The 23,975-nt window shown below is 39.1% G+C and overlaps 1 protein-coding gene across 2 annotated transcripts in view; it reads right to left on the reverse strand.

The window, feature by feature from the left end:
- XRCC4 (X-ray repair cross complementing 4) overlaps positions 1–23,975 on the reverse strand; it is a 169,433-nt gene that overhangs the window by 103,668 nt on the left and 41,790 nt on the right. For both annotated transcript variants that reach the window (XM_061478721.1, XM_061478722.1), the window contains exons 3-5: positions 9,467–9,633; positions 3,567–3,719; positions 2,833–2,936 (exon numbers count right to left, since the gene is read on the reverse strand). In XM_061478721.1, coding sequence (XP_061334705.1) covers positions 2,833–2,936; positions 3,567–3,719; positions 9,467–9,633 — 424 coding nt within the window. The remainder of the gene's footprint in view (positions 1–2,832; positions 2,937–3,566; positions 3,720–9,466; positions 9,634–23,975) is intronic.

Raw genomic sequence — 23,975 nt, forward strand, 5'->3', positions numbered from 1 at the left:
GAATGAAAATGTCAAAGTAGCTCTTGGCTTTGCAAGATAGGTCTACCTAGAGAAGATGATAGCAATCCTTGGAAGCATCAAGCTTTATATGGCAGGAGGAGCTAGACAAAGCAAAGCTTGAGACTTTCTTGTTTTTCTCAAGTCAAAGCTGTCAAAGGACTGGAAATCATGGCATTGCACTGTCTTACAATTTGTTATAGCTGGTGTATCCCAAAATGCAAATTGGTTTGTATAAATTATCTCAAATTTCACACTTTACAGATACAAGGACTGTTAACTTTCTATTTATATTTTAAGATAGACATATTACCTCATTTGAGAATATATTGGCCATGTCTTATGTTAATTTTCATGTTCTAGTTTCTCGGATAAAATGTGGTGCAGCATGGTATCTTATGGAAATCAGTCAATTACTTCACTAATTTTACCTTCACCGGCCAGCTGGTAATCTCATCACTGAAGACATGAGTACCTAGTTTTGAACCTCTACTTTCTGCACCTTTACAAAGATTGTAATTAACCATTTTTACTCTTTTTCTTTGTATTTTTCTTTAATGGAGTCTTGTTCCAATACTTGCATCAAATCAACACCAACTAATACACTCATAACTGAATGTGTAATTTTTATTTTTATTTTTTGCATTTTTTTTCTAAATATTAGCAGTTTTTATTAAGTCCCTTGGAATGTCCTCAGTGTCCCAAAAATTCTTGAAGACAAACAATTATTGGTGGTTAAGAAAAATCCTCAGCCATCTTTTTAATCTCTGCAGTTTAACATATCCTAACTGGCTGAATTCAAAGTGTCTAGATTTTACAGGTTTCTGGCCATCTCCTGCAGTTCCTACTTTGCATTTATGACCACCAGCATTAGCTTCCTGCTTTTTCAATTTTGGACATGCACATATACAAATGCACACTTTTCATGTGTGTATGTATGCATATATGCACTTGCTTTCACTTTCCCTCACAGTAGTTCCTTAATTATGATCTTCTCTCTTGATTGTGGCTTTCACCAATAACTACTAGAACATTCTCAAAGATCTTCTTGACTCTCATTGACACGTGCAACCCACAATGACATCCTAAATCCAATAGGAAAAGAATTGTAATGTTGGAGTAAGAGACTGGAAAATTAAGATAAACAGGAAAAAAAAACAAACATTATCTGCATTATGTTTTAAGCTTCACAAACCCTAATGCTTGATGTAGCCATGAGCATTATCCACTCAGGCGACTCACCCCTGAGCTACTATCTTCTTCATCAAGACACAGTTTGCCTAAGACCTCCTTATGCATGGGAAAATTCTACTGAAGATACTCAGCTCCTATCTGTGCTTATTGTTCATGCAAAGACAAAGCTGTGTACACACGAAGAGTGTACACAGCTGACCCAATCAACTGATCCAAGTGATACTCATTGTGCAGGTTCAAGAATGCCTTTACCTTGAAACACTGGAGTGTGTTACCCAAAGGATTAAGTTTATAGTCTTCACATTACTTGCAAATTTTGCAGCTGAAAGAACTCTCTACTCATGATCAAAATCTTCAAAGGGAATTCTGTATCCCTCAAAGGGAACAGAAAGCACATTTTTGTTTACAACTCAAATAAAAATACAGCTGCTATTTTTTCTTCTATAATATTCATCAGTCCAGATTGCCTGGGAAGAGCAGTGGGCATTTGTTTTTATTTTAAAATGAAAACATGTCTTACCTCAAAACTCTCACTGACCTAGCTAAGTCCCACTGAATGTAGCAAAGGAATGAACACTATCCGCTTTTCCCTGCCTTTTCACTAAATGTCAAGAATTTCTCCCCAGACTATCTGAACTGACCAAACACACTTGAAAACAAAGATTTCTGAACAAAAAAGCATAATACAATATAAAATTATTTCTTTCCATGACTGACACTTTCCCTGTTTTCTGACAATGACTACTTTATATCTGAATACTGAATACTATTATAGCAGAAAGCTGAATGACACTGGTATCAGGGTGTTGAACACTTCTGGTCCCCAGTATGCACAGGAAAATGCTGTGACAAGTTGTCTTGATAACCTTTACCTACAGTGAAAATAAAAGGCTCCAGTGAGAGAACCTATAGCAAACTTTGTAGACTTAAAGGGAAATTAATATATATGCATATATATATACAACTCTACAGTAATGCAATTTTAAAACTTTGATAGCATTTGTCCTGCATGGTCATACTAGTTTGACAAAATTACAACTTACAGTTAAATATCTGGTACTGTATAATGGGCAACTGCTGTACCCCATACACTTTACAAGTCTCCAGTCACGGAAAAATCAGTCAAATTAAGTTTCATAAGCATCTTCATGAGGGCAAAAATTCACTGACAAAATTAATTTTGCTTTAAATACATTTTTATTCCATTTCGGCACACAGCTATTTTTATAGCTGTTAAACCTCCTATCTTTCCCCTTTTTAAGCACCATTGAAACTGTCAGGAAGTACATTTTAGCAATCACTGCACACACATCATGATTCCTAGAATTCAAAATGTAATTCTTGATGGTTCAGATACTGTTAAGACTGTCATTAGTTCTGCAAAGTATGTAATTTGTCATTTTGGAAGAAATGACAGTGCCTTCACTTGTACAACATGCTTTTAGTCTTCCTCTCTCAAATTTGAAAATGCCAGCACATTATACTCTATGCTAGAAGAGATATTTTTAGGACTTGCCGGTCAGCTTGTCACAGAGCAATTTGTCAATTTGTCAGGTAGTATTTTGTCTTCATTAGGGCTTATTCGCACAAAGTGATTGGGTTGTCTGTGATATTCCTGAAAGACAGTACATTCTGTCCTACCTGGTGGTAATGAGGGCTGTGTTAAATTTTCACTTTCCTCGTCAGTGCTGCCATCATATTCATTTTCTCCCCCTGTAACCATCTGAGTAGTAGCTGTAGTACCCCTAGGAAAAAAAACAAAACACAACCAAGCACATCTTGTCTATTATTCTTGAGAAGAATTTATAATTATTAGGCAATGTAAGCTGATATACGTCAACATAGAGTCCCCAAACTGAATAGCTTATAACACTCATATACAATGACAGACAATAAAAGTTGTTAAAAAGTTAAAAAGCAAGATAAAAACAGCAAACAAATTAAGGCATGTAGTAGCATTAGAATAATTCCTCTTCTCTGGATATTTTTGAAATAAAAAGTACATAAAATTCTCTAAATTTAGGTTTGGGATTTTTTTCACCAAAGGACGAAAGGAGTCCAAATATTCAGGGAGAATAATGCCACCTACAGAAATGGCAGGGACATGCTCTGATTGTAAAATCACTTGCATCCTACCAGAAACAAGGAGAGATTAATTGAATATTTAGCTTGTGGCTACAGCATCCAAATTAATATATTGCTATTTGCAGTGATAAAGAATCCTCTGCTTTCATGACCAACTACTGTTTTGGATAACTAAGCACTTAGCCAGAAAGAGCAGTCAGTCACTGCTAGAGTCAAAGGAATGGAAACTAAGCTAAAGTAATTTATGCATTAGGTATGATACCAAGTAACTTGGGAACATTAAGAAATACCTTGTATATTTGGCAGCTGCTGCAGATTCTTTAGCTTCATTCAACAACTTCTGTAAGTTTCTTATCTTTTCCTTCTTTTCATTCAGCACCAAAATAAAACGGTTATAAAGATCTGCCTCTAGCTCTTCTTTAGCCACCACACATTTTTCTAGCCTACAATATAAAATTAATTGTTACATTATTTCTTTTTAAAATTCTGTGTTTTCTAGAAGAAAATTCTGTAATGAGACCAGCATTCCTATTACAGGAAACCCCATACCAATCCATGCAGGACTTGTCCAACATCTTGCGTCTGAGTTTCAATGCTGAATTCACCAAAGTGGCTACACTTTAGCAGGACACACACAAGGACACACAGGACAGGGGGGAATGGCTTTAACCTGACAGAGGGGAGACTGAGATGAGCTCTTAGGCAGAAGTTCTTCCCTGTGAGGGTGGTGAGGCCCTGGCACAGGTTGCCCAGAGAAGCTGTGGCTGCCCCATCCCTGGCAGTGCTCAAGGCCAGGTTGGACGGGGCTTGGAGCAACCTGGTCTAGTGGAAGGCGTCCCTGCCTACTGCAGGGGGTGGGAACTGGATGAGCTTTAAGATCTCTTCTAACCCAAATCAGTCTGTGATTCTATGACAGATTTGGAACTTTCTTTGCCAGGACTCCCCAGGCAGACTTGGGTGCTACAGATCTTTGCCTGGCTGCTTTCCACCTGTGTGTTGTTCTGGTGAGCTGGCAAGGCACAGGAATCAGCTCCTGGCAAAGCTCAGCAGACACTGCAGCAACACTTGATGGAAACTGTAATCTTTACTTGCATTCAGACAAATTCAGTGCTAATAACAGTGCTGCAAACTTCATTTTGAACTGCACAGATACGGGGCTGAGATCTTGGTATACATGCAGCCCCCACTGAACCAATCACAATTACCTGCAAGAGGACTCAACACTTACAATATATAGAAAAATGACTAAAAAGCCCTTAGTACCTTCAGAGTATAATATTCTTCAGGTTTTAAAGGGTTAACATGCAGGTGCATGTCCATCAGTATCAATAAAAAAAATATAATGGAAATACAAAATAAAAAATATGGATGTATGCAGTCTCATAAGTAAAGGAACACTGGATTATAAACAAACATAAGCACAATAAAAGAAGTGACTGGTTGCAACTGAGATCCTATATTTACATCTTGTATTTCATAACTTTTTTAGTCCTTGGGTTGAACCACAAACATTTTAACACCTGTGTTCATAACAAGCAAAGAAACATCTTGAAGAATATCAATATATTGATCATGGTAACTACAGCATTACAGCAAACAGTCGTAACAGGAAAAACATTCTTTTCACCAGTCTGTGAAAAACACTTCAGAATGTTCCCTTTGTTATTAAATCTAAACACAAAACAGATTTTAAAAATATTAATTTATAAGGTTAGAAATTTCAACAGACTTCCTATATTAATTAATATTAATTAAAAGAAAATATTGTTTTGTTCATAGATCAAAACCATGATGTAAGAAGAAAGACAATAGAAAATAATTGCACAAAGTATTAAGTCTACTGTGTAATGCTTTAGGGATACACTTGATAAATAATTCATCTAATTTAAATGCAAATAGCAGAACATCATTACCATATAGATCAGTTCAATAATTTATAAATGAAAGATAATATGTACTAATCAAATACTAGGAGACATTCCACCTACAATAGTTAACTGTTTAGTGGGGAATAAGTAGACAGTCCTCAAAGAATTGTAAACCCTAATACAGTTTCTAGAAGTGCCCAAATATGCTTGAAACTAAGTATGTTTATATATATATCAAAATGGTAAACAAGGATTTTGTGTAAAATGGGGAATGATATCTGTCTGTAGCAAAATCCTGTCTGTACCAAATCCTGTAGAATTACCTGAATCTCACTACCACAAAGCAAAAATGGCTGGGTTTCATTCCAATACCTCATTAGTTACAAATACAAACTCAAATGCAATTTGCCACATGCTTGTGCCTGTACGTGATTTGTCTCACTAAAGAACCACCTCCCCAGGCCAAATGAAGAAGCTGCTCATCTCAAAGACAAATTTCAAGTACAACAAAAATAAACAGAAGTTAATGGTTAGAGTGGTGCAAGTCTTATTTGCACATGCCTTCCAACTTCTATACTCTTAGATCTGTTACCTCAGTGCAATGCTTTCAACACGCTAGATGTGCCCAAATTTATAGCTATCAGAAAGCTTGCACTACTTACTGAAAGCAGCTAGTAACAGTAATGGTTATGGCTTTTGAGAAAATAAGGTAATTTAGAAAATAAGGTAACTACCAGGTTTCTAAGCCCTGCCTAAACGTAGAGCAATCACATTTGCTTCACAAAGGATAACTTGAACTGTGTAACTTGAGGCATTTATACATTTTCCACATCCAATACTGGAAAGAAAAAATTCAACATCTCTGCTATTTATCCTTGTCCTCAGTTCTCTAAAACAATTACTGGTCTTATGGCAAAGTTCTATTATACTTTGGATTCACCCTTCCCCCAGCACTGGCAATGGCACTGAATTTTGATGAGCTAATGCTGAAGAGTCAATTTCAAGCACCATAACTACGTAGCCTGGATTTTTATAAGCTGTTTGTGGTTTAAATATTCTGTCACTAAGTTGACCACAACATAAATTAGTAGCTGTTTTGATTTTGGCTTGTCTATGCTAATTTTAGATATTTGATACAAAATACATACCACACCCAAATCAGAAATTTAATTTGTGTCTTATTGGCCAAGGACTTATTTTGCTACAGATTATTATTACTTAATTACCTATACTAAATAAAAACAATACCTATTCTGCTCTGGTATTTTAACTCATCCATCCCAGAGGTGTGCACACACACACTTGTCCCAGGCAACCATGGGCAGCATTTTCAGAATAATCATTCTGAAAATTTCCATAACCTCTTTATCTATCTATCATCCAGTTCCAACCCCCTGCCACAGGCAGGAACACCTTCTGCTGGACCAGGCTGCTCTAAGCCCCGTTCAGCATGGCCTTGAACACTCCTAGGAATGGTGCATCTTGCCAGATAGTGCCTTGGTAATTTTTATCTTATGTCTTTTGATCAAGTGCTGAACAGCCTCGCTAGTCAATAACTCTCATGCTGATGTCAGCTATGTATGGGTCATTCAATGGAGGCAGGGAAAAGTTTAGCCAGGTAAAATCCTATACTTAAGTCATCACAATAAGCAAGATGATAAAAAATAAGGGAGTTACAAGAGATTTATCTTCACAGGGATTTTTGGCGTGCTCTTGCCTTTCATCTTCACAGAAACTAGAATTGCAGAGGGAAGCAGTAGAACCCATTTTTGTGTCTGGCACAGGGTTGCCAGCAGCAAACTATTTGAATCCGAGCAGATTATCTCAGGTACATTTGAGGCAAACGCCAGCAGCATATCAGGGCTGGTATTCATCCTACAGACTTCGCACTAGGCAGATTTAGCCTCCTGAATGGGGCTTGGCATTTTACACACAGAATGGAAAGCAGGACAGGTTTGCACCTCAAAAGACCCCAGAGAGCTACAGGAAAAATCTCACAAAACCTCCATGATGGTCAACAAAATTAAGAGTAGGGAAACTGAAATGTGATGATTCAGAGCAGCATTGTGGAGAAGGACTTGGGGATGCTGGTCAATGAGAAAATGAACATGAGCCGGCTTCAGTGTGCGCTCACAGCCCCGAAAGCCAACCGTATCCTGGGCTGCATCAAAAGGAGCATGACCAGCAGGTCGAGGGAGGTGATCCTGCCCCTCTACTCTGCTCTTGTGAGACCTCACTTGGAGTATTGTGTGCAGTTCTGGTGTCCTCAACATAAAAAGGACATGGAACTGTTGGAACAAGTCCAGAGGAGGGCCACGAGGATGATCAGGGCACTGGAGCACCTCCCGTATGAAGAGAGGCTGAGAAAGTTGGGGCTGTTCAGCCTGGAGAAGAGAAGGCTGCGTGGAGACCTCATAGCAGCCTTCCAGGGTCTGAAGGGGGCCTATAGGGATGCTGGAGAGAGACTCTTCATTAGGGACTGTAGTGATAGGACAAAGGATAATGGGTTCAAACTTGAACAAGGAAGGTTTAGATTGGATATAAGGAGGAAATTCTTTCCTGTTAGGGTGGTGAGGCACTGGAATGGGTTGCCCATGGAAGCTGTGAATGCTCCATCCCTGGCGGTGTTCAAGGCTGGGTTGGACAGAGCCTTGGGTGACATGGTTTAGTGTGAGGTGTCCCTGCCCAAGGCAGGGGGGTTGGAACTAGATGATCTTAAGGTCCTTTCCAACCCTAAGTATTCTATGATTTATGATTGAATTATTCCATCCAGTGTCCTATGCACAACCTGAACTAAATCAGACCTTGGAAGTCTGCACTTAATTCTAATAAGGTCCTGAAGAAAGAGATTTTAAGCAAAGTAAACTGTAGCGGCTGAAACTCTGGAGCTGATGTGCTTACCCTCTGGGTGAAGAGGGGACACAATTCTTCACATCACATACTATATATCTGATGTCTTATCATCCAACACCATGAGTGATACTAAACATGAAGCCTGAAATCATGCCTACTGAACAAAGACAGGCAAAGCTTTTGTTCAGCTCCGAGAAACTCACAACACCTGGTCCAGCGTTTGGAGCCAAAAGAGCAAAGACAGCAGGCAAAAAGAATTTTTAAAAACAAAATTAAAAAAAAATAACTAAACAAAAAAAACAACAAAGCAACAACAACAACAAAAAAAGCCCCATGAAACCAAAAAAGCTAACAATATCTGGATAAAAAGTATTTCTATTCCTCATTTAGCAAACATGGACAAAGCTTGGTGAACTTACAACTTTCAGCATTTATTTTGAAAAATCATGTTTTAGCTATTCAAAGCAAAGATGCTAAAGAAAACCACCACCTTTAGCAGACTGAATACACTGCTTCTGAGAGCAAAGGCTGTCAGGCAACTCTGATTGATTTTTATTTTTTTTTTATGTCTTTGAAAATGCCACACCACCATGGAAACTGATACAAGCACTAATGCCTATTACGCATTAGCCTGTAAAGCAGTATAGCATACTGGTTATACAATACGCTATTGTTCAGTAAACTGTTAAGCAGTAAAACACCATTTAGGAAAGCCTTATGCTTGTCAGGGGAAACTCATTTTAATAACAGGGATACAAAACTAACTCCTCCCAAAAGCTAGCTCTCTTTATCAAGGTAAATTAATGCCAATTAGCTACATTCTTTCACCAATGTTCCTAAATGTAATTTTTCATATAAAGCTATTGAAAACTGAGATAAATCTCTGACTTGCATATGCTAAGTGTTTTATGCTAACTGAAATAAGCAAAAATTACTTCACTACAGAGTGCAGTGGCAGACAATTCAGATCATAAATGAAAGGACAATTACAAAAGTCTCTCACAAAATAATGGTACTTTTTCCTATAACAACACACTGGCTTTACAATTCTGGCTACTTTGACAAGGCAAACAGACTAAAGCAATGGCAACTTATTTCCCACTCAAAAATGTAAATATTTTAAACTGCTAGTCCCAAGTATTGCAAGAAATAATGGAAAACAGAAGGCTTTATGAAGAAAGTGGAGAGGATTCTACAGAAAAGAGGTAATTACCTTTTTTTCTATTTTATAAGGGTAAAATCAGCTTCAGTTGCAAATTGTAATACCAGTTGTATCTTTGATATAGGAAGGAGATAGACAACTATATGGACAGTAGATAGATGGGCTCAAAAGTCTTGTCAAAGAAGAAAAACTTGCGTGCTCCTTTCTATGTATGACTTCAGAAGTGCCCATCAGCAAAGTCCACACTGACAATGTAAGTATTTGTGGGTTTCTCAAGGATCCCTTGTGACTGCACTTTTAAACTTACCGCTTCTCTGCATCACTCCAGCAGCTGAGAAGCCTTTCATTCTCCTTTTGCAGATGCTCATTTTTTGCCTGCAGTCTTCCCAGGCAGTCCAGACAGCAGCCAATGAGCTCCTTAACCACCTCTGCTGGACTCAAAACTTTCTGTAGCTTCAGAGATCCAAGTCTGAACTAGGACACAAGGGAATAATGAGTTACTTCACCTGTACTAGAAAGAACACAAAACCTTACTCCAATAAACTTGAACACATACCCAACAAGCAAAAGAAATACCTTTACAGACCTCCAGTTCAAAGCAATATAATAAAACTGACACAAGAAGAACTGTCAAATACATGAAATAATCTAGACACCAATTATTTATATAACTAATACATCTTAATGGTCAACTGTGATTCAATAGGCACAGGGCGTAAGCACTGATATACTTTCTAACGTGCAGGAAAAGAGATGTCATGCAGCGAGTTTAACATGATACAGCAATAACCTGCTCTTATCAGTAGTATAAAGGTGCAATCACAGGTTTTATATAAAAGGCATTTTGGATGTAATGCAGAACGGCAGGAACTGAAAACCTAACAGCATTGATAACATGTTCTTGTCATCTACCCTATTCTGGTACCCACAGCAGCAACACAACAACATAAACATTACTGACAAAACAAATGAACATTAACTATCTTTTATTTAATGCAGAACTTCAAATGCCTCTCTATAATGCTTCTATGTGCCAGAAAGATGAAAACTAGTCCACAGATTTTCCCCTACAGGGATCAGCAAGTTCTTAATAATAAAAAGAGTCCTTCAATTAAATAAGTTGCCTCAATGATTCAACGAGATTAAAGGACAGGATCTATAATGAACAGCTGTATCTCTTTCTCAAATGGGGATGTTTTATAGGATATTCAAGAGGTCTGAACAATTTGTTCTACCACGTCTAGCAGAAACAAGAGAAAATGAATGTTTCTATTGTGTTAGAGGAAAAATAGCTCAGCCACACATACAAAACAGTATCAACTAAAGCATAATCGTGCAAAGTTAGATCAAGATAAAAAATCGTCAACATAACAGCTTGAGGCAAGTGAAGGAAGACATTAAGGCTGCTTCAAAAGGGTTGTATGTGTTATCTTAAGAGAAGCAAAGCAGAATCATAAAATCCCAGACTGGTTTGGGTTAGAAGGGACCTTAAAGCTCATCCAGTTCCAACCCTCTGCCACAGGCAGGGACACCTTCCACTAGACCAGGTTGCTCCAAGCCCCAACCAGCCTGAGCACTGCCAGGGATGGGGCAGCCACAGCTTCTCTGGGCAACCTCTACCAGGGCCTCACCACCGTCACAGGGAAGAACTTCTGCCTAAGAGCTCATCTCAGTCTCCCCTCTGTCAGGTTAAAGCCATTCCTCCTTGTCCTGTCCCTGCAGCCCCTTGTCAAAAGCCCTCTCCAGGTTTCTTGTAGCCCCTTCAGGCAGTGGGAGCTGCTCTAAGGTCTCCCCTTTAAGGATCCTTCTCCAGGCTGAACCAGCCCAGCTCTCTCAGCCTGTCTCCAGAGCAGAGCTGCTCCAGCCCTCGCAGCATCTCCGTGGCCTCCTCTGGACTCGCTCCAACAGCTCCACATCCCCCTTGTTTTGTTGTCCCGGAGCTGGATGGCAGGGCCTGACTTTGGTGCTCTCTAGTGGGTAGATGATGTGGAATTTGAACTATCTTCAGGTACATTTCCACAGCAATAGAGCTTACAGAAGCCATCAGAGGCCCTTAGCAACATGATTTAGTGGTGGACTTGTCGTGCTGAGGTAAAGGCTGGACTTGATGATTTTAAAGGTCATTTCCAGCCTAGTTGATTCTGTGATTCTATGATGCCTCTTCATACCTAGAAGCACCACCATTTGTCTGGTTTGACAAAAAAATATCTGAGGTACCAGATCTAGAGAAAAGCAGAGTGAGTTTGCTGACACCATCCAGACTTTGACAAACTTACAGCAGAAGCATATCTTTCAGGAAGGAGGCATCAAACTGCCTTGGCTTTGATTGGAAATTCCTGCCAAAACATCAAGCTGCTGAGGGGTATATGGAAGATGAAGGTGTCCTCTCTCCTATCTCGTATTATGAAAAGGATTGACATAACTGTTGTGGCACTTCCCTAAGAACAGAACTATTACTCATCTTCTCAACTTAAATACACATTAATAACACCTAAAAAAAAAATACATATTTATATATAGTAGTAAATGCTAGGGAAGAGTTTAGTCTGTATCGTGGTACCTCGCCTATTAACATCACAAATGCCACTGCATTCCATTTTCTCCTCAATTTAGTTAAATTTACTTGTGGCAGCATGGAATATAACCAAATTAAAGAAATTCATGAAAACAAAGTGTAGCATTTGTTAACACTTCATAAAAAGTGATGTTTACTAGCACTATACATAGGGTTTGCTGAAAAAGGCCTCATAAAAATTGCTCAGAATATTTTAAAGGCACTGTTTGAAACAAATAACAGCCCTTCAGCTCAAAGGGTTCAGCCCTTCTGCAGCAACATATATCATCATCAGCACCTTCAGCAATGTTAATTAATCAGAAAATGAGGCAAACTCAAAGGTTTAATCTTAAAATTAGCCATTGATCCTTCTTCCAAATTCACATGTACTGTCTCTAACATGTTGACTTTCTTTAGCTTACACACATCTGATGTCTGTAGATGAAAAGATTCATTTAATTTATTTTTGGAAATTAGATTACATTATCAGTAACCCACAGAGTGACATGTATTCCCTGGATATCACACTTGCTGTTTGACAGCATTAACAAAGATGGACATTTGTGTAAAGGAAACTGTTTTTCATCACTTGCAAGCCACCACCACACTATATGGATAAAGAATTCATGCCACACTTGAATAGTAGCCACAGAGATAGAGAAGCACAGTAGCACAGATAAACAGCAACACAATCTTCAACTTACACTGTGGAAGAAATAGCAAGAAGAGTACACCTTTTTGTCTTATGCTTTTAATATTATCGACTTATATAAGGTATGGGCAAATACGTTTAACCAGGACAAACAAGAATTGTCCAAATTACAGTTTACTCTGCATAAAAGAATAAAATATGAGCAATTCTAAACCACGTTAAAGTGAGTAACAATAGATTTCAGTTGAAAGCCTGGATCCACACACAATCAAAACCATGCCAACTACACAGCAGACATTTCAGAAGCAATTATTATGATAAACAAACGCCAGTTAAGCCTTTTATTTAAACACATTACATCAATCAATACTGCCAGCGCAACATGGAGTTTTGAAACTGCAAAAAATACATCCTCATCTGCACAGACCTCTGCTGTAAAAGGATTTCTGAAAATCCGTAAGAAAAAACATGTCTTCCTTTTTAATAAAAGCTGATGCACCGAAAGAGATGAAGCCATGCTTTGTGCATTCTACCTTTATTTATGAATTCTCGTTAACACACAGGGGGAGAGGTCACAATGCAGAGAGCAGAGCAAGAAACACATGCCAGCTTGATGAACTGCTGCCAGTACGTGAGCAAGCAGAGAGGAGCACTGGACAGATTTGCCATGCTGTTACAGGGACACAATGAATTTGGCTGGCTACCTTTTTAGGTGTTCATTTCCAAGTCTGACACAGTAACAGTAGCTAATTCAGTCTCTATACAAAGCAATTGACTGTTAATTCACTTCCTTACATTAAACTGCAATGTGTTCACTTCTGCATCTTATACACCGTGATCTGCAGACCACTTTCAGGAGGCCCACAAAAGTTAAGCAAAGCAAGCCCATGGCCAGGAGGCTTAAATTTATTAGGCAGATGTTTACATATAAACTAAAAAAAAAACCAAAACCAAATTAAAAAAAAAAGAAAAAACCCAACAACAACAAAAAATAAAACCCAACAAAACACCAAAAAATGAAAAGAAACTCTACAGCTTCTGCAAAATCAGTATTCTGTACTTTTTCCCCACCCCGTCACCTAATCTAATTTAGGACACTTGTAGGAGAGAATTATCTGGGCTACATTACAGCTATCTCAAGCACCTCAGTGCAGAAAAACATGGGACATTTAGATACAGCCCTAATTTAAGCCAAAAAACTAACGTGACACTGGATATGCAAAAACTGGTTCGCCTCTCACACAAGATGTTATGCAAAGTGTACCAAAAACCCTTCTTAGGCTGTTTCTTCAACACGAAGTTATTCATTACAACAAGCTTTTCCTCCGCCTGTTTAACAAACAGAAGTGTTAGAACTAACAATAGTAACATTGTTATCTGAGCAAATTACAACTGATTAGTATTCCCCCTCCTCAGTAGAGAGCCCAATGTGAGAGACTGATAAGCCATAAAGGCAGCCAAGGTCCATTTCACTTCCAAAGCATCATGGCAAAGCACGAGCCATTTGTAAAACAACATGAAGAAAAAGAAATCTCAGAACAGTTTTCCTTTGGAGTCCTGGTGGCATCCCAAATTGACGAGTAAAGCTGGTAAAGGAACACATGCACAAAAAGGCACAATTTTAGATCCCAGGATTCAGAATTTGGGGCAGATGTAATTTACAGCACTAAGACAGAATTCTGATCACCTCCTGCTTGAACGAGTCCAGAGGAGGCCACAGAGATGCTGCAAGGGCTGAGAGAGCTGGGCTGGTTCAGCCTGGAGAAGAGAAGGATCCTTAAGGGGAGACCTTAGAGCAGCTGCCAGTGCCTGAAGGGACTACGAGAAACCTGCAGAGGGGCTTTTGACAAGGGCCTGTAGGGACAGGACAAGGGCGAATGGCTTTAACCTGACAGAGGGGAGACTGAGATGAGCTCTTAGGCAGAAGTTCTTCCCTGTGAGGGTGGAGAGGCCCTGACATAGGTTGCCCAGAGAAGCTGTGGCTGCCCCATCCCTGGCAGTGTTCAGTGCCAGGGTGGACGGGGCTTGGAGCAACCTGGTCTAGTGGAAGGCGTCCCTGCCCATGGCAGGGACTAGAACTGGATAAGTTTTAAGATCCCTTACAACCCAAACCAGTCTGGGATTCTATGGTTCTACTACAACTGAATATTCTTTGGGGGCTGAGGGGGAGGGATGAATCATAAATAAGAATGCATTAGCTTTTCCACATAGTGCTTAACTTTTGCTTGCAAATAAATCAAGAAATTTATCCTTCATCACCAAACCCACAGCAGTGAAACTGGAAACAATTCCAGGAAGATTCAGTAGAAATTATTAAAAATCAGGATACCATGAGAAACACCTAACTGGTGTTTATTGAGATAAATAGATCTTGCTCACACTGCATGTGTGAATGCTCAACAAGTTAGTTTACATATAACACATCTATGATTTGGACTGTGTTTCCAAGGTAAGCCTCATTTTGTAGATTCCTGCTCTCTGGATCAATTTATATTTCTTCCAGCTGCTACAGCTCTCTAGCTTCATATCATCTGCAAATGTAATTAATGTGCTTTCTACTTCCTCCTTCAGATCATTCAAGAAAACATTATGTAAAAAAGGGAAGTACTAAACACTTAATTCATACAGAGAATGAGCCGATCTGCTAAAGGTCCCAGCAGACGAAAGACTGACTGTGACTGATACACTGCTCTCCTTCAACATCTGCTTTATTGTTTAATGGGATTTTTTTTAATTGTTAGTTTTTTAAAGACACATGAAGATGAACACAGAATCATTTAGAAAGCTGTGTCCCCTTAAGCAGAAATCACAGTCAGCACATGGCCATTAGACTGGTATTTTAAGCTTAGAAATATAACCAAGACATAGAAGCTTATGACAAAGCTGTCATTTTCCCATCACCTCTCATCCTGCACACTGTTTGTCTTCTACAGATGAAGAAAGAAATTATTTTAATCACAAGGCAGAAGATATTTTGGAAGTAAACCGAAAAGCTTCTCAAGTACTTTTCCTTCTAGTTTCTGATGTTTATAGGAAGCTGCTTCACACAGGGGGGAAAAAAAAGGCATTAAAGTATGAGCCAGCACATTTTTTTTCATGGAAAATTCTAAGACTACACGAAAATTACTCTATTCTATACAGATGGTGCATTTGAATTTTGCATAAAAAATATATTTGCTACATAATCTTTGCATTACTACATTACACTAGAAATGAGTTGTATCTAAGGCAGTAAGTATTAAAGGTTATGCACTGACAGGAGAAGCTATTTACACAGCAGTGCCTGCACACTCCCTCTTTCAAGGCAGAATCTGAAGCTAAATACTAACAGTGAACTACTTTCCAATAACAATTTTTCATTATGACATTATTGGTTTATAAGAAAAAAAAATTATGCTGGAAACTCATTATATTTGCATTGCTGGCCATGATTTCTCTTTGCATAACTTCAGCATTTTGACAATCCTTTCTAACAGTATTTGTAATCTAAAATATATTTAAGGGATTCCATAATCCCACAAGCTAGAAAAAACATATTTAGACATACAGATTTTGTCTTTTCTTATCCTGGCAGGCTATAGCAGCTATATACTGTGTGTCTCTCACCCAAACTCTCTCTATTTATATTACATACTTAAATCCTAACCTATAATATTTTGATTTTCCCTTCTCTATTTTGAAAATGATTTAACAATTTTTACAAAGAGTACACTTACAGACACTTAGGTCTGATTTTCAAATTAAACTATTCCTAGTGCATGAACTGATAAGAGTTTTAGTTGTACAGGCTAACCTACAGACTGTAACAGAATCATCTCTAGCTCTCCTCACTCATCTTCCACTTTTCCTCCACCTTTGGAACATGTCGCAGAAATCCTTGTGCTCTGCTTCTAAACACAGTATTTCAAAGTGTATTAGCAATCGGCAGGGTTAGCACAGGATAGAAACATCTGCATCCTTGCAGACAGATGCTCACTCCTGAAACGTATTGTCTAAGCAAATGTCCTTTCACCAGGGAAATATTAATGAAGAATTTGAGGTGGAGGGGAGGGGGAAATTCCACAGGAGCCCACCAGCATGGAGCAGCTGTGTTGTCCCTGTCTTTATAAAGACCTGTAGTTTCTAATAGCAGATGTGACCCCTGCGTTGAAACAGGAAGGCCCTGCAGACTCATGTAACAACAGATCCTTTTGTCATTGCCGTGTCCTGAGCATCTCTCAACCCCTTCCCTATGCTAGAGGAGAACTATGCTGGGAGAAGTATTTCTACAACAGAGCTTGGTCTTACTAGGACTTGGTCTTTCCATGCTGCCTATTAATGCCTGTTCAACTGGGTCTTTGGGAATTAGAAAGGATGGAAGAGCAATCAGGGTGTTTTTTATTAATAAAAACCCCACAGTAAGAAACTATATGTTTTCAATACTCAAAAAAACATCTTATTAATCTCAAGAGCTAAACCAAAACAAATGCCTTGCTGACTTATTTTTCAACACTTGCACAAACTTACACCTAGAAAATCTTGCTAGAAGATGTTAATAGTTATGGGCTAAACTATCCTGAAGTCACCTACTGATGACCTTGCTTACGAGTGGTACTGAGAGAAAATTCTTTACCCTAGAGGAAGAGATTAGCTACAATATACAGGACAACACTGAATGCTACATTAACTAAAAAAAAAAAAAGACATCCCTTACATGCTTGGATTACAATAGGCAGTGTAGGATACAGCAACTTACTCAGTTGAGAGTTGGAACTCTTGCAAGACAGACAGGCTATGATTTTCAGAATCAGCTACTGCTGATAGTTAAATATCAGCTACTTCTGCTGCTGCACAAACTCTAAACTCAGACAAAATACTTTGTTAAAAATAAGTATTCACTATGCAAACATCTATGAATCTAGAAGAGGAAAATGTTAATGAAAATTCATGCACAGGGTTAAAAGAATATGACCTACAAGTGAGCAATGCTGACACTTAAACAAAGAAGTACTGTTACAAGCTCGAATCTGGAAAGCATTAAACCATTTTTATTTCTTAAGTCAATCAATACGTGGTCTTGATTTTTTAAAGCTGTGCCACTATTATCTCCAGGGAAATTGTTCAACAGTAACCATGACATCCCTGGGTGTGGTAATAAAACGAGTACACTAGACTTGCACAATACAGTGATAACAATGTGAAAGCAGAAGTTGCTTTTGTAATAGCAAACTCTAGAAAGCTAAGAAAAATTAAAAAGTACCGTGTTAAGCCAAGAAATCTTGCTGGTTCCATCAATCAGTATGAAAATATGAGCACCAATTATAAAAATCAAGTTTAAGATAAAAAACCTGCCTTTCTCCATTCTTGCCTTTCCCCCCTGAAATATTATTTATGACAGAAACATTACCTCATCCTGAAAGAAAAAGTATCTTCCTTCTTGATGAAGGTGTTACTACTATTACAGAGCAAAACAGCTGACATTAGTGATTGCTATTTTTTCTCAGGTTTTTACTACATGCTGCAGAAGCTTTCCACATAAATTGCCATCATATTAGCTCCACATCAACTGATGGAATTCCATGTGGTTTCACTATTTTGTATGGCAGGGGTTCTCAAATACTTCGAAGAGTGCTTCTCTGCTCCTCACACCCTCAAACCCATACATTCATGGCACTGTGGCCCCCTTAACAATTGTAGTGCAAGAAGCCTACATCTGTACAGCAAACAAAGTGGAAATTTGGATCATCATCAGGTACTAGAATATATTCTTATTATCAATGTCTATACAATAGAGAGGTCACAGCGTGTCCATGGCCCATGCCAGCAACCACCTTGCCAAACACTCTGCAAGGCACATGGCAAGAGTTGGAACATCCCATGGACTGCTTCCAAGAGGCAGTTTGTATGCCACCACCCTCTCCTGGAGGCTGAGAAAATATAGTAGCATGGACGTAAGACTTTTTCCCATCTTTGGCCTCTGCTTCTGGGAATATTCTAAGAAATTTTAATTTACTGGTGCAGAGGCAACAACAGTAGACCCTAGAATACTGCTCTATCAGGTTTGCAGCAGAAGCTGCTTTATGCTAATAGATTAGGAAGGACCAAGGCACACTGCCCAAGGAGGCCCTAAGTTCCCCCTTTGGTGGAATATCTCGATCCTGGGGAAGGAGGTAGAAATAAATCTGAAAAAGACTCTGTCATTTACAGTTTGTTCCATCTAATCCATCCCTCATCAAGCTGTACACTGCAGTGTGGGCCAGACTGGAAGCAGATTTCTATCCTGAAAGCTTTTCGTGGAGTCATTTATTGTGAGGGACCTCCAATTCAACCTCCTGCCCAAAGCAGGGCCAGCTCAGAAGTCAGACCAGGTTGCTCTGATCCAGTTGGGTCTTAGAAACCTCTAGGCATTGAAGATCCAGGGACTTACCTTCAGAGCTGCTCCCCAGCCCGTCCCCTTCCAGGTGCTCTCCTGACCCTTTGTTTTTTCCTCATTACTTTCACACTGTTCCGGCAGCCTGGCCTCTCTATGTGGCAACCCTGCCCTTGAAAGCATTCACTGGTCACTTCAGTTTGGCGTCAACTGGAAACAAAATGGATGTGCACTCCATCACCTCCTCCAAGTTACTGTTAAATATATGTGAAACAGGACGGGTTCCAGGAGAGACCACTGTTACTCTTCACTTGTTAGCAGCCTCCAGGACCATACGACCCATTAACCACTGTCCTCTAAGTCACAGAGTCATAGAATCAACTGGGTTAGAAAAGACCATCAAGATCATCAAGTCCAAAGCCACTACTAAACTATGTCATTAAGGGTCTCATCTCTACATCTTCTAAATACCTCTCTCCTGGGTTCAGCAGTAGCAGTCATTTTTCTCCTTCTTGGTAGCTGGTGCAGTGCTGTGTTTTGACTTTAGGCCTGGGAAGAGAGCTGATAGCAATGATGTTTTGGTCTGGCCAAGGACTTTGTGAGCCTCATGCTCTGCTAGGGAGGAGGGGAAGCCGGGAGGAAGCAGAGACAGGACACCTGACCCAAACTGACCAAAGAGGTATTCCATACCACAGCACGTCATGCCCAGGAGGTAACTGAGAGTTACCCAGAAGGCATAGGAGACTGGGGGCTTGGAGAAGGTATCGGTTGGTGCTTGGTCGGGCTGGGGGAGGGAGTTATTGGTTGGTTGGTGGTGAGGTGTTGTATTCTCTTCCCTTGTTATTTCCTTTATCACTGTTATTAGTGGTGGTAGCAGTAGTGATCTGTGTTATACCTTAGTTACTAAACCGTTCTCAACCCGTGGGAGTTGCATTCTTTCCGATTCTCCTCTCCGCTCCTCCAGGAGTAGGGGGAGGGCAAGAAGGGGGGAGAGTGAGTGAACGAGCTGTCTGACTGGGTTTAAACCACGACAGCCTCCAAGGATGGTGATTCCACCACTGCCCTGTCCAGCCTGTTTCAATGCCTGACCACTCTTTCGGGGAATAAATTGTTCCTAATATCCAGTCTAAACCTCCCGTGGCACACCTTGAGGCATTTCCTATCACTTGTTACCTGGGAGAAGATACCACCCAAACAGTTTTCTATCTGTCTTGTTCTCTACCCATCCAACCTAGATGTAATGTTGTAGGAAACAGTGATGAAAGCCTTGCCACAGTCCAGACAAACAACATCTTCACTCTTCCTTCAGGCACGTATCCAGCTGCTTTATCACAAGAGGCATGGTAGAGGCAGACACAGGCTGCGTGGTCTGGCATTATTTACATTTGGTAAATCCATGCCAGCATCTCCCAGCTACCACCTCCTCTTTGATGTGCCAAGAAACATGCCCTGAGAGGAGTTGCTCCATAACCTTCCCAAAAATCAAAGTCAGCATGACTTTGTAATTTTTCTGAGCACCAATGCAGTATTTTCTGAAGACTGGTGGAAGGTTTGACATTCTCCAGCTGTTTGGGATCTCTCTCCCAGTCTGTAAGATTTTGAATTCTATAGGGAGTATTTTCACAAAAGGCAGCTCTCTAGGCACCCTCAGATGCAGCACATCTGGTCCAATGGATGGGTTGTTGTGGAGGAGAAAACAGTAAAATGAAAAGCCAGCTCTGTTTGGCAGTCTGAATATCTTGTTCTTACTTGGATTTCCCTGGAAATTGGCAGCACTGCATTTTGACTGCCCATATTTGAGATCATTCCAGAAAGAAGCTCTCAACATAAAATCCCACTGCTTTGTTCAGGGGAAAGAGGAGGAGGACTTCTTTGAAGACTTTGATATTGTAACAAAATCTGAACATCGTTTTCCTGAGACTTCATTACGGCCAACTCTTTGCAATCACAGGAAACAATGTCACATAAACTCTTTCATAAAGGAATTTAAGCTCTTAAAAGAGCTTCTTAATCTCACTATTCTATCTGGAAAGCTGTTTGGGACATTTTTTCTAATTTGTCTCCTAAGCATACACACACACACACCCATAACTTGCATCCATTTGCTTTTGGACAGACACTGTTCCTTAGCTTACAGCACTCTTCTCCCTCTTTAGTGTTCAGTCTCAATAATTAATACATAATTATTTTTCTTTGCATTTATTCTGCTGAACTGAAGCAAAATGTTGTACGGCTACACATATATTAGGTTCTATATTGCTCATAGCATACAAGCTTCCTCCAAATTTCAATTCCAGTTACTTGTCTGTGCACAAGTATAATGTCCACATTATACCTGTAATGTGTAATTTTGAATATATACCGTGTATATACGTGTAATTTTGAATATATACCATGATTAAATAGACCATGCAAATACAGAAAATAGACATAGAATTTATGTGACATTTGTAGATCAATATTCAGTCTATTTGCACATTAAATTTGTTTATTTCATCTTGTCTGAATTACCCTGCAAGAATCAAGGGGATAAAGGGATTACCTATGTTTCAGGAAGCCAAGTTGGTCAGATAGTTTTGGAATAAAAAACATTAAGTGACAACAGTAAGCACATCATATGTGTCTTAAATACCCCCTTTTTAGACAGGTAAGAGTAGTTGTATGGGTGCTGGGAAAAAACCTAATGAGCAAGAAACTGCATGAATGGCATTATATCCCTTTATTTAAAGCCTCTGGAAAACTTCCTTGATTAATCTTTACATTCCTCAGAAACAACACATTCACGTACCTCTACAATCAGCTACTTAGGTGAAGCTTAATCCCACCCATACTGAAACGGTATTTTAGCTACTGAATTTTGACAGCTGTGACATGGCCTGGTCAAGATCTATCCAGGCTATGATTCACTGCGTTAAAGTGCTCTGTAATAATTTTCCAGAGCTTACTCTAAAGACTGTTGCTCATAAGAGTACTTCCCCCTAGAACCTGAAACCCATATATCTTGAGAACCAAGTGATATCTTTGTAAAAAAATTAGATACTTTTCAAATAAGGCATGGACTGATTAACGCTACAGAACATATGCACTAAAGCAATGTTTGTCTCTCTAGGTGCTAAGCTACAGAAAGCTGCTACTAATTTCCCCTTCAATTTTAATGACCACTATGCAACTGAATCACTTAAAATTAGAAATAAACTGAATACTAAAATGCACTACAGTGGTAATTCTCAGCACCTGTAACATTAGATATTTCTTCCAATTCTTTCCCAATAGTGATCAGAAACAACATTCCACTTCACTGGAAGAATCTAGGCAATGGGAGTAAAAAGACCAAAGGCAAAGGTCAAAAAAAATCAGGGGCACTAGTTACTAGTTACAATAATAAATATGGAACGGGTAACTACACACAAGCAGTGATAACAGAGGCAAAACTATGTAAAGACAAAGAATCTGAGCACTTTAATTTGGGATTAAATCACTACTTCATCCTATAAAAACTGGCAGGTTTGCATTCTATGCACATATCTACGTGCTTTATCTTCTTTATGTGTCTTCTCTTTTATCATCCCCTTCTATACTTCAGTCAATACTGTCCATTCAGCTCTCTGCTAGCAGTTTGACTCTGAAGTGAATTCACAAAGAAAACTGAGGCAGAATATCCCTAAAAGATCTTTTCCTTTTTTTTTTTTTTTTTTTTCATCTTTTCCCTCATTAATTCAATGGCTCCAGGAATAATCAGATACTTTCCTGCATCACTGAGTAGCAAGCAGGTCTGTGAGCAATGGAACTACTGAAGGCTGCTTTCCTATGGTTATGACTCTTGTGCTGGATCCCTTAATGTCTAAGAAGGTGAGAAATCCAGTCAAAGCGTTTCCCTTATTTAATGCATTCATAACTTCTCACTCCCATGAGGATTTGCTTGTGTCTAATAACACAGTTGATCTCATTCCACATTTTTTTCCAAAGCAGACATATGAATAGGGTCTCTCTTCTCCACCCAGCCACCTATTTCCATGGAGCTAGCAGAAGCCTGATATCTTTGAGACCTTTACTCCTGTCAAATCTATTTGAAATTGTCCAGGAGTTTCAAAAGTTATTGGGGAAACAGGGATGAGGTAAGAGACTGGCAGTCAGCAAAGCACACAGTGTGATCACATAAGCTTTGTTTCCTTACAAAGCAGGGTAAAACACTTGCACATTTTATTAATTTAAAACTGCCCTAAATTAATTAGAAAATGAGTTTTTACTTGGAGATCTAAAATTGTTTTCTTCTTTGGTTTTCATGTAACTTATGGTGCGGCAGTAATACAGTAGATTCTAGATACAACATCTGGATTCAGGTCTTGGAGCTTAAATACACAAACAGTTCACAACTTTGTTAATGTGGATTTCAGAGGGAAAGCCTAATACGATAGCTTAAATTAGAATGTATTTCCTACAGGCTAAAACAGAACATGGGCTATTACCATAAATCAACTGACACACAAACTTATCACATAGCAACTCACTTTTGGGTAGAGACACGAGTCTCCCAAACATATGGAAGGATGCCTGCCAAGGATTTTTAATTTAATCTGCTGGCATTTAATCTGCATTTATGTTCAAGTTTTCAACTGAACTATTCCAGAATAAAGCTCATTCAAAGGAAATCTTTGAAGGAGGGCTGTGGGGATCTTTTTCTGAATGGTTGATCACAAAGTATACATAAAATGAACAGTAACACTGAAAAAAAACCCCACACAACCCTTTTGATTAACTCCGGAAAATTTTCTACAAATGTTATGAGCGGTAGATCCAGATAAATGTGCTTCTAGAAACATCTCCAAAATAAAAGCAAGACTTGAAGGAGTGCTTCTGATATTACTGTCAGTGAAAGTTTCAAGGTAACAAAATATGAATGATTAATACTTCCAAGATTAAAAAAACACCAGCACATTATGTTAGCTGCTGCATAATGATAGCATTTTAAAACTACCTGTCAACTGATCATATTCCTACATGTGAAACCCAGACTGCAGCTTTCTTTAAAAACTTTAATAAAACATAACTGCAATGTCTGGAGTAATAACTGTCAGATATGAAGACAACTTGCCTTGGGAGCTACTTCCCTTCAAACAGTGACCTTTAGGTTTGGGAAGTAATGGAAACTATAAAGTGCTTCTTGAATACACCCTTGGAACTAACATGCCAACATTTTGCAGTAATTTAAGTCTGACTCCCCCTGAATATGCTGTACTCTGACGTTAACAGCTCAATGACTG

The sequence above is a fragment of the Pezoporus flaviventris genome, unplaced genomic scaffold (genome assembly GCF_033815535.1).
Source record: "Pezoporus flaviventris isolate CSIRO_AGI_PZ_B2104156 unplaced genomic scaffold, CSIRO_AGI_Pfla_v1 ptg000131l, whole genome shotgun sequence".
NCBI lineage: Eukaryota > Metazoa > Chordata > Aves > Psittaciformes > Psittacidae > Pezoporus > Pezoporus flaviventris.